At 42.8% G+C, this 10,028-nt stretch overlaps 1 protein-coding gene across 3 annotated transcripts in view; it reads left to right on the forward strand.

The window, feature by feature from the left end:
* The first annotated feature begins 801 nt into the window (after positions 1 to 801).
* The window catches only part of adam8b (ADAM metallopeptidase domain 8b), a 9,843-nt gene continuing 616 nt past the window's right edge, over positions 802 to 10,028 (forward strand). Inside the window, exons 1-21 of one of the 3 annotated variants that reach the window (XM_056771899.1) lie at positions 802 to 945; positions 1,470 to 1,552; positions 4,162 to 4,250; positions 4,335 to 4,413; positions 4,492 to 4,568; positions 4,643 to 4,790; positions 4,860 to 4,922; positions 5,001 to 5,072; positions 5,160 to 5,329; positions 5,486 to 5,567; positions 5,649 to 5,785; positions 6,027 to 6,207; positions 6,284 to 6,373; positions 6,601 to 6,796; positions 7,791 to 7,893; positions 7,970 to 8,138; positions 8,216 to 8,296; positions 8,378 to 8,462; positions 9,130 to 9,235; positions 9,321 to 9,556; positions 9,634 to 9,666. In XM_056771899.1, coding sequence (XP_056627877.1) covers positions 903 to 945; positions 1,470 to 1,552; positions 4,162 to 4,250; positions 4,335 to 4,413; positions 4,492 to 4,568; positions 4,643 to 4,790; positions 4,860 to 4,922; positions 5,001 to 5,072; positions 5,160 to 5,329; positions 5,486 to 5,567; positions 5,649 to 5,785; positions 6,027 to 6,207; positions 6,284 to 6,373; positions 6,601 to 6,796; positions 7,791 to 7,893; positions 7,970 to 8,138; positions 8,216 to 8,296; positions 8,378 to 8,462; positions 9,130 to 9,235; positions 9,321 to 9,556; positions 9,634 to 9,666 — 2,323 coding nt within the window. In that variant the 5' untranslated portion in view covers positions 802 to 902. Of the gene's footprint in view, positions 946 to 1,469; positions 1,553 to 4,161; positions 4,251 to 4,334; positions 4,414 to 4,491; positions 4,569 to 4,642; positions 4,791 to 4,859; positions 4,923 to 5,000; positions 5,073 to 5,159; positions 5,330 to 5,485; positions 5,568 to 5,648; positions 5,786 to 6,026; positions 6,208 to 6,283; positions 6,374 to 6,600; positions 6,797 to 7,790; positions 7,894 to 7,969; positions 8,139 to 8,215; positions 8,297 to 8,377; positions 8,463 to 9,129; positions 9,236 to 9,320; positions 9,557 to 9,633; positions 9,667 to 10,028 lie in introns of those variants that run through there. The other 2 variants (XM_056771900.1, XM_056771901.1) reach the window with 2 other exon arrangements.

Here is a 10,028-nt window from a genome sequence, read left to right on the forward strand (position 1 = left end):
AAATAACTAAAGGCTTCGTCACAGTGTTAAATATATACATATATATATATATATATATATCAGTTATATGGTCTGTTTCCAGTAATGTCATGAGTCACCAGTGTCTCATTCAGGATGTGTTGCGGTTTGTCCGCTGGCTGGAAATGTCTTGTGTCGTACAGACTTGAACATATTTGAATGATGCACTGGCGGCTTTATTCCTGCAGGGGGCGCAGTGAGGCTCAGACCACCAAACACTTCATTGAGCCTCAGTCATGCATCACAACATTAACATCTTTAACTGTACACACAAAAACTATCATCATCTCATATGTTCATTACAACGGGTTGTATCTGACAGCTCTACCCATCATTCTCTGGAACAGTCTACTTAAAAGGCTCATCATTTAATCACAAATATCTGTGAGTGATTGGTCCAAAAAGAACAACGATGAGAAAAGTAACATGTCGCAATTGAGAAGCGTTTTATTTTAGCATCGACCTGAACAATCATTTTCAGACAAATAATGGCTCTCAGAAAGTGTCATATACACTGATATAGTAACGCACAATGAATATATACATGAGGGGGGATTATCATTTTTGTAAATATGTTCTTAGATCCGCCCACCAGTGTACTAGGAGCGTCCCGAACATGGCTGTGCAACTCCGTCTGCTCGTGCGTTTGTAAGCGTGTTCGACTTGATTCAGTGCTGCGCAGACCGATCGCCGTATGACATTTAAGTACCGCGAGAGCGAATATATATTTCAGATCTCGCGATACTTTGCTGCAAATCGCCGATCAGCATGCGCAGTGTTGGCATTAGGTCGACACGCCTCATATCAGCGGACGGAACACTTTGTTTGGCATGTAGTTCATTATTAGCACACATGTTAAGTAACACACAGAGACTCGAGGAATAATGTGTTCTGCCTTCACTGCTGTTTGTCATCTATGTCTTTGGGGTATGTACATTTTATTTGATTCATTTTAGCATCGCTCCGGTTCACTTCTTCACACTTAAACGTTAATGAAGCATATTTGCGTAAAAACATCTCGTCACTTTTGTCGTTTTACATAAAATGATTAAGAAAGTGAAATATTTCGTTATTTAACTTTGTCTGTTGTGAATGACAGCGATCAATAAATTCAAGTTAACAGTGTTCAATACATTACATTTTCAAAACCCGTTTTTCTTCTTTTCTCACGCAAGAATACTGTAATGTACCTCAATATTTACTATGATGAACTGTAGTAATTTAACTGTAGTGTATTATATACTATAGACATTGAAGTACAGTAGACTATATTGTTGTGTAATATATTTTTGAATGAAATGATCAACCGTATTAAATAGTGCAGAACTCTTGAATGTTTACTGGTGAGTCTCACTAGGTGAGTGTCTGACAGTTAACTACAGTCAATAGTGACGTCCAGTGTTTGGGTTTTGTGCTGCTGAAGATCAGAATTGTGTAATGTTTCTCCTCAGGGTTTCTGGCGGAGGTTGTCTGGTGTTCAGCAGATGATGGAGATCAGTTTGATGTGGTGAGACCTCAGAGGATCCGACCACAGGTGAGTGTGTGTGTGTGTGTCTGTGTGCGAGTGTGAGTATGTGTGTGTCTGTGTGCGAGTGTGAGTATGTGTGTGTGCGAGTGTGAGTATGTGTATGTGCGAGTGTGAGTATGTATGTGTGTGTGCGAGTGTGAGTATGTATGTGTGTGTGCGAGTGTGAGTATGTGTGTGTGCGAGTGTGAGTATGTGTGTGTGCGAGTGTGAGTATGTGTGTGTCTGTGTGCGAGTGTGAGTATGTGTGTGTCTGTGTGCGAGTGTGAGTATGTGTGTGTCTGTGTGCGAGTGTGAGTATGTGTGTGTCTGTGTGCGAGTGTGAGTATGTGTGTGTCTGTGTGAGAGTGTGAGTATGTGTGTGTCTGTGTGCGAGTGTGAGTATGTGTGTGTGCGAGTGTGAGTATGTGTGTGTGCGAGTGTGAGTATGTATGTGTGTGTGCGAGTGTGAGTATGTATGTGTGTGTGCGAGTGTGAGTATGTGTGTGTGCGAGTGTGAGTATGTGTGTGTGCGAGTGTGAGTATGTGTGTGTCTGTGTGCGAGTGTGAGTATGTGTGTGTCTGTGTGCGAGTGTGAGTATGTGTGTGTCTGTGTGCGAGTGTGAGTATGTGTGTGTCTGTGTGAGAGTGTGAGTATGTGTGTGTCTGTGTGCGAGTGTGAGTATGTGTGTGTGTGCGAGTGTGAGTATGTGTGTGTGCGAGTGTGAGTATGTGTGTGTGCGAGTGTGAGTATGTATGTGTGTGTGAGTATGTATGTGTGTGTGCGAGTGTGAGTATGTGTGTGTGCGAGTGTGAGTATGTGTGTGTCTGTGTGCGAGTGTGAGTATGTGTGTGTGCGAGTGTGAGTATGTGTGTGTGCGAGTGTGAGTGTGAGTATATGTGTGTGTGCGAGTGTGAGTATGTGTGTGTGCGAGTGTGAGTATGTGTGAGTATGTGTGTGTCTGTGTGCGAGTGTGAGTATGTGTGTGTGCGAGTGTGAGTATGTGTGTGTGCGAGTGTGAGTGTGAGTATATGTGTGTGTGCGAGTTGTGCGAGTGTGAGTATGTGTGAGTATGTGTGTGTCTGTGTGCGAGTGTGAGTATGTGTGTGTGAGTATGTGAGTATGTGTGTGTGCGAGTGTGAGTATGTGTGTGTCTGTGTGTGAGTATGTGTGTGTGCGAGTGTGAGTATGTGTGTGTCTGTGTGCGAGTGTGAGTATGTGTGTGTGCGAGTGTGAGTATGTGTGTGTGCGAGTGTGAGTATGTGTGTGTCTGTGTGCGAGTGTGAGTATGTGTGTGTCTGTGTGCGAGTGTGAGTATGTGTGTGTGCGAGTGTGAGTATGTGTGTGTCTGTGTGCGAGTGTGAGTATGTGTGTGTGCGAGTGTGAGTATGTGAGTATGTGTGTGTGCGAGTGTGAGTATGTGTGTGTCTGTGTGCGAGTGTGAGTGTGTGTCTGTGTGCGAGTGTGAGTATGTGTGTGTCTGTGTGCGAGTGTGTGTGCGAGTGTGAGTGTGAGTATATGTGTGTGTGCGAGTGTGAGTATGTGTGAGTATGTGTGTGTCTGTGTGCGAGTGTGAGTATGTGTGTGTCTGTGTGCGAGTGTGAGTATGTGTGTGTGCGAGTGTGAGTATGTGAGTATGTGTGTGTGCGAGTGTGAGTATGTGTGTGTCTGTGTGCGAGTGTGAGTATGTGTGTGTGTGCGCGAGTGTGAGTATGTGTGTGTCTGTGTGCGAGTGTGAGTATGTGTGTGTGCGAGTGTGAGTATGTGTGTGTGCGAGTGTGAGTATGTGTGTGTGCGAGTGTGAGTATGTGTGTGTCTGTGTGCGAGTGTGTGCGAGTGTGTGTGCGAGTGTGAGTGTGAGTATATGTGTGTGTGCGAGTGTGAGTATGTGTGAGTATGTGTGTGTCTGTGTGCGAGTGTGAGTATGTGTGTGTGCGAGTGTGAGTATGTGTGTGTGCGAGTGTGAGTATGTGTGTGTGTGCGAGTGTGAGTATGTGTGTGTGTGCGAGTGTGAGTATGTGTGTGTCTGTGTGCGAGTGTGAGTATGTGTGTGTGCGAGTGTGAGTATGTGTGTGTGCGAGTGTGAGTATGTGTGTGTGCGAGTGTGAGTATGTGTGTGTGCGAGTGTGAGTATGTGTGTGTCTGTGTGCGAGTGTGTGTGCGAGTGTGAGTATATGTGTGTGTGCGAGTGTGAGTATGTGTGAGTATGTGTGTGTCTGTGTGCGAGTGTGAGTATGTGTGTGTGCGAGTGTGAGTATGTGTGAGTATGTGTGTGTCTGTGTGCGAGTGTGAGTATGTGTGTGTGCGAGTGTGAGTATGTGTGTGTCTGTGTGCGAGTGTGAGTATGTGTGTGTGCGAGTGTGAGTATGTGTGAGTATGTGTGTGTTTTTATATGTTAGTGGGGACCTAAACCTGAATACACACCAACTCATGGAGACTCGTGTCACTGTGGGGACCAAAATTGAGGTCCCAATGGGAACAAAAGCTTAATAATTGTACAGAACGATCATTTTTGAAAATCTAAATATGCAAAAAGTTTTGTAGGATCTTTAGGTTTAGGGGTTATGTTAGGGGACAGAATATACAGTGTGTGTGTGTGTGTGTGTATTATTAACATATTGAAACATTAAACACACAGACGCAGTCTAATGAGATGTTTCCTGATGGACTCTCATATCACTTATTCTTTGGAGGGAGAAATCACACCATTCATCTACAGAAGAACCGGTGACTCTCGACACTTCATTCACAAGCGCTTTTATTATACTGTAGTTATATTACTCAAACTTTGACTCTGTGTTTCACATTTAGGCAACTAATCGCACACAATTATACAGAAATCTACTACGGAGACGATGGATCTGTTGTAAGCAGAAATCCAAATGTGAAGGTAACTCTTCTCGAAAGTGAAGAACATATAAACATGTTTGTGGTGTTATGTGTCTAATAGTGTGGTGATGTGTATCAGGACAGCTGTTATTATCAGGGTCACGTTGAGGATGTGGAGGACTCTTCGGTCAGCGTGGGAATCTGTTCTGGGATCAGGTATCATCAGTTCATGGCATGCACAATGTCTGCTTTCATTCACGATCAGGCGTAATGTTTGCTGGTGTTTCTAGGGGTTTAGTGCGACTGAAGGAGCAGATGTATGTGATTAAACCTGTGAGTGATGCAGATCATGTGATGTATAAACATCTGAGACACAAGAGAAACACTTTCACCTTCACTCAAGCTCCAGCCGTCGCCTCCTTAAAGTCCAGCAGATGGGTAATAATAAAATATATTGCTGTTGATAAATACACTAGTGTTTCCTCTAACAGTGAAATCTCTTTTCAGAGAAAGAAAAGCTTTAACACCCCGAGATATGTGGAATTGTTTCTGGTGGTGGATAACACTGAGGTGAGCTTTGATCAAATGAAGGTTTTACAGAATGCCATCTCTCAGCGCTTGTGCTTAAAGTCCTGTCATCCCTCACAGTATCACAACTTCAAGTGTAACATGGACACCATCAGAGAGAGAATGCTGGAGGTTATCAATCACGTTGACAAGGTTCATTTCTTTTGATTTTAAAACCACATTTTGGTGTTTTCTTAATGTCACAATGGAAACATTCCTGCATCGATGTGCTCTCTTCAGCTGTATCGTCCTCTCAACATTCGGGTTGTGCTGGTGGGTTTGGAGGTTTGGAGCACACAGGATCAGATTGTGATCAGCGTGAGTTGTGATGACACTCTGAGCCGCTTTGTTGAGTGGAGAAAGACAAGTTTATTGGCACGAGTCAAACATGACAACGCTCAGCTTGTGACGTGAGGATGACACCGACACACAACCTTCTGTTATCATCACATGATTCTGAGTAGATTATATCTCAATATCATTTGACAGCAAATGTGTTTTTAAAGGTTGAGCTCCGGGCAGATTATCAGTCAGATGTTTTACTGTATTTTATGTTGTGTGTGCAGTGGCATTGATTTTTTGGGTGACACAGTCGGGCTGGCAAACAGATTTGCCATGTGTGGAGAAAAGTCGGCGGGTGTCAATCAGGTAGTCATTATCTCACATAAGATATTCAGACACTGTGACGACATGGTTGTATCACAGACATGTACGTTCTGATGATTTTAGGATCATAATGAGAATCCACTGGGTCTGGCGTCCACGATCGCTCATGAGATGGGTCACAACATGGGCTTAAGTCACGATCAAGAGCACTGCACCTGCGGCACACAAAACTCCATCTGTATCATGAATGATTTTGTGAGGTAAGGCCTGTCTGGAGCGCTTTAAACCATTACAAGGGTTTGATCCACAGACTCTGTTGAAATGAAAAACGGAATCTGAATGCTACATATTTATTCCTTGTGTTTGATGACAGTTCTCATTTCTGACATATGTTACAGAAAACGTCACAAACGTTATTTTCGGGCTAACCATCGTTAATGTTTAATGAAAGGTTACAAAAATGATTGAATCATATTGACTAGAGGTCTTATTTCTGTTCAGCAAAGTGTTCCCAGACCTGTTCAGTGACTGCAGTCTGGAGCAGATGAGTGTGTTTCTAGACAATGTGAACCCCGTCTGTCTGCTGAACCCCCCCGCCTCAGACGGACTGTTCGGCGGGACTTTGCGCTGTGGGAATGATTTTCTAGAGGACGGAGAGGAGTGTGACTGTGGCAGTGTGCTGGTATAAAACACACCTCATCATTAACACCTCATCATCCGTCACATCATCACATGAATCTCTGGTGTCTCTCCTAAAGGATTGTGACAATCCGTGCTGTGATGCCGCCACCTGCAGACTCACTGAAGGCTCACAGTGCGCTCATGGAGACTGCTGTGACAACTGCCAGGTACTTTCACTCACTAGTCCGATCGATGTCATCTGTGAGCAGCACATGACTTCACTGCTAATATCTCATGTTTGTGTTTCACAGAAGACTGCTGATAGATTCTTTGTGTTTGGATGTGTGTTGTTGTGTGGGTGCTTGTGGGTAATGTTTTAGGGTCCTGTCTAGGGTCCTGTCTAGTTTGTTGGCGTAGTTTGCTTGACAGTGATTTGTTGTTTTGTATCCGTCAGATGAAGTCAGCAGGGAGTTTGTGTCGTGACTCTGTGAATGAATGTGATCTTGTGGAGTATTGCACGGGACTGTCACATCAGTGTCCACCCGATGACTTTCACATGAACGGCCTTCCCTGCAGCTCACAGGAGGGTTACTGTTATAACGGCCGATGTCCCACTCACCTTCAACACTGTCACAGTCTCTGGGGAACAGGTGAAGCCCTCATTATACACACAAACAAGAGTCAGCCGTCCACAGGCGTTCACATGTGTGAAGAATATACTGAAAACAGTCCATCAGGACAACTCCGGCGTTATGGATGTGACATACAAGCACTTGTTATACAGAAGAATTTGTTCATATTTTACTAAACCCTTGTTGATAAGAGTTCAACCATCAGAAAAAGAGCAGTCTATGGACAAGTTTTCTATGGATAAAAGGGAAATAAACAAGAAGCGTTATGGATGTGACAAAAGAAAAGAACACGGTTCTCGGGAGGCGACAAACTTTGTTTGATTTTTGTGAATTATAGTGCACACACCTGAAGCAAAAACTCCCAATGAATAAAGAAGAGATGGCTCTTTAAAGAACATCAAATAGTTACTTTTTTCGAATTTTCGTGCGTCCATTCATGAAGAATATGTAGCGGTGTTGATGTGACAATCCTGAAAGTGGGGCTGACTGTGAAAAATCCTGCACTTAAAATTGTTGATGTTCATATCTGTGCTGTTAGTACAGGACTAATCTTTTATGAGAACTTGGTATGGTTGACATGTTCAGGTAATTGCCAATAATAGTTTCAGCAGAATAAATGTGTCATTCACGCAGCCTCTGCATTTACTGTCTGACCGGCTTTTGCTCGTTTCTCATGAAAGATACGAATGAATTTTTGGTAAAGTTTGAGAAAATCTGGTGGACTTTGGTGTCCGAGATATTTGAATTCATAGTTGGGTAAAATATGAACAAACTCGATGGCTGGGTTCTACATAAACTGATGGTGAAGTGTGAAGACATGACAACATCTTGAGTAAATGTTTAAAAGTGTTCACTTCTGTGTCAGCTCAGAAAGCCAGCAGGTAAACATGCTTCAAGCCACAACAAAACAACAACCATTTCATTTCTTTTCAAATGGTCTTACGTTTACGGAGATGTTCTGTAAAGTGTGTGTGAGAAACCTATTGAAATGTTTGTGTATTTCTTTTGTCAGGTGCTACCGTGGGTTCTGATTCATGTTTTTATCTGAATACATTTGGTAGAAATGATTCTCACTGTGGAAGGACCAAAGATGGCTACAGAGCCTGTTCCAAAGAGTAAGATCCAGATTGGATGATGACTTCATCACAGCAGGTGTGACGTGTTTGATGTCTGTGTGTTGTCTTCATACAGAAGCATGCATTGTGGAAAGATATTTTGTGTCGGAGGGAACGAATATCCATTCACGGGTCAGAAAGCCATCATCTCGACCCTCAGAGGATTATGTCATATAGCCGGAGACGGATCCGAGGGCAACAATCTCAGTATGGTTCCTACTGGAACAAAATGTGGACCCAATAAGGTGTGAAGGATGTTACAGCAGGTGTTTATTGTGTGGCAGAGGCAGAAATATGACGTCTCTCTGTTACGTTTCAACAGGTTTGCTATGATTTCACGTGCCAGGACGTGAATGTTTACGGCAGTGATGAAGGCTGTTCGCTCAAATGCGGTGGAAGAGGGGTAAGAGCAAGAATCTGTCATTGGAAGCAGAGCTCACAGTATGTGCTGTATTTATAATAAGACCGAAAATCTTTTCTGCAGATCTGTAACCAGAAGAAGGAATGTCACTGTGATCCGGGCTGGGCTCCACCTTACTGCCATCTTCAATATTCACAACTCACTTCCAGTAAACACATCACACATCATTCATAATGCCAAGTTCACACCATATGTGACCCCGGACCACAAAACCAGTCTGAAGTAGCAAGGGAACATTTTTAGTAAAAGACAAAAACACATTGTATGGGTCAAAATTCTAGATTTTCTTTTTATAAAAACTTTATTTTTGTGAGTGGATGGTCTGCTACAGCTCCCCTGACTAACAACTTCAAAGGCCATTTTCTCAATATTTAGATTTTTTTGCACTCTCAGATTTGTGATTTGTGAGTTTAAATGATTGTATCTCAGCCAGATATTGTCCTATTCTAACAACTCATACATCAACAGAAGGTTTATTTATTCAGCTTTTATATTATGTAAAAATCTCAAATTCGAAAATTGACCCATAAGACTGGTTTTGTTGTCCAGGGTCACATATGATTTTAAGAAGGTCATCGAGCTCGCTGACAGGTCGGGGGAAAATCAGATTGCAAACTGGTGTTCAGATCTTTCACCTTCTAACCATCCAATCAGTTGTCGGTGGATGAAATCAAGTCCCGCCCTACATTCTATCCTCATTTCAGAAGGCGTTTTACTTGGGTGTACGTCATGATTCGGAAAAACAAGACAATCGCTGCTTTCGTTTCATGTCATCTGTTCATTCCATCTAACTGTGTTCTTCTGAAATGTTTCAGGACGAGCGAAGACTGTGGGCATCTCCGTAGCAGCTGCAGTGGTGTTTCTCCTGCTGGTGTTTGCAGTGTTTTATTATAAAAGAAGAAAAGCCATCAGGCACAAGACGTAAGTATAGTTTGACTGAAGGAATGTCTCGTCCACACCTGAGCCGCGAATATATCTACATTCACACCTGTCTGTGTGTAAACAGTGAAGATCTCTCATCAGGACAGATGAATCTTCTTCATGATGTCATCGCTGTGAGGAGAAATCCTCTTGACATCAGCGAGCCGGTCTTCATGGAAAGCTCTGTGACTCTACCAACACGACCCACTCGAGCTGCCCCGCCTCCGGTTCCTACAACATTCATACTCAAACTGTCCATTTATTATATTCATAACCTTCACTTTCTTCATGTTTTAAAAAGTGGGCAATACAGTGTGATGTGTAAGTTCTTGTGCATGGCTTTAGAAAGTAATCTTTTGGGCTGAAAAACTCTTTTTATTCTCATTTTCTGCCTTCAGCCTCCTCAACCAAAGCAGATCAGAGTCACACAGGTGAGACAGAAGATAATAAAGCACATGTGTTCAGCTGTCTTACATCTGTTCCTCGTCCTCAACATTTATTGAGGTTTACACATTGAATCTTTACCATCTTTTGTGGACAGAATTGTGTCAGTTGTCCCTGTGACTCTGGTGTTCACACACACATGATGCTGTTGTTCTAATCAAAATACTGCTTTTGTACATTTTATTAAGATCTTGGATATAAGTTGGTGGTACGACATGTCTTTCAGAATGCACAGTCAACCGCTCAGTGAACAAATCTGTCCAGGATTGCAGACAAATCATGAAAAATGTTATTTAATTTCTCTAGTTTTTAAAGTATTAAAAAGATGAATATTTCATCCAAGGCAGCT

The sequence above is a fragment of the Triplophysa dalaica genome, chromosome 17 (assembly GCF_015846415.1).
Source record: "Triplophysa dalaica isolate WHDGS20190420 chromosome 17, ASM1584641v1, whole genome shotgun sequence".
NCBI classification, from domain to species: Eukaryota; Metazoa; Chordata; class Actinopteri; order Cypriniformes; family Nemacheilidae; genus Triplophysa; species Triplophysa dalaica.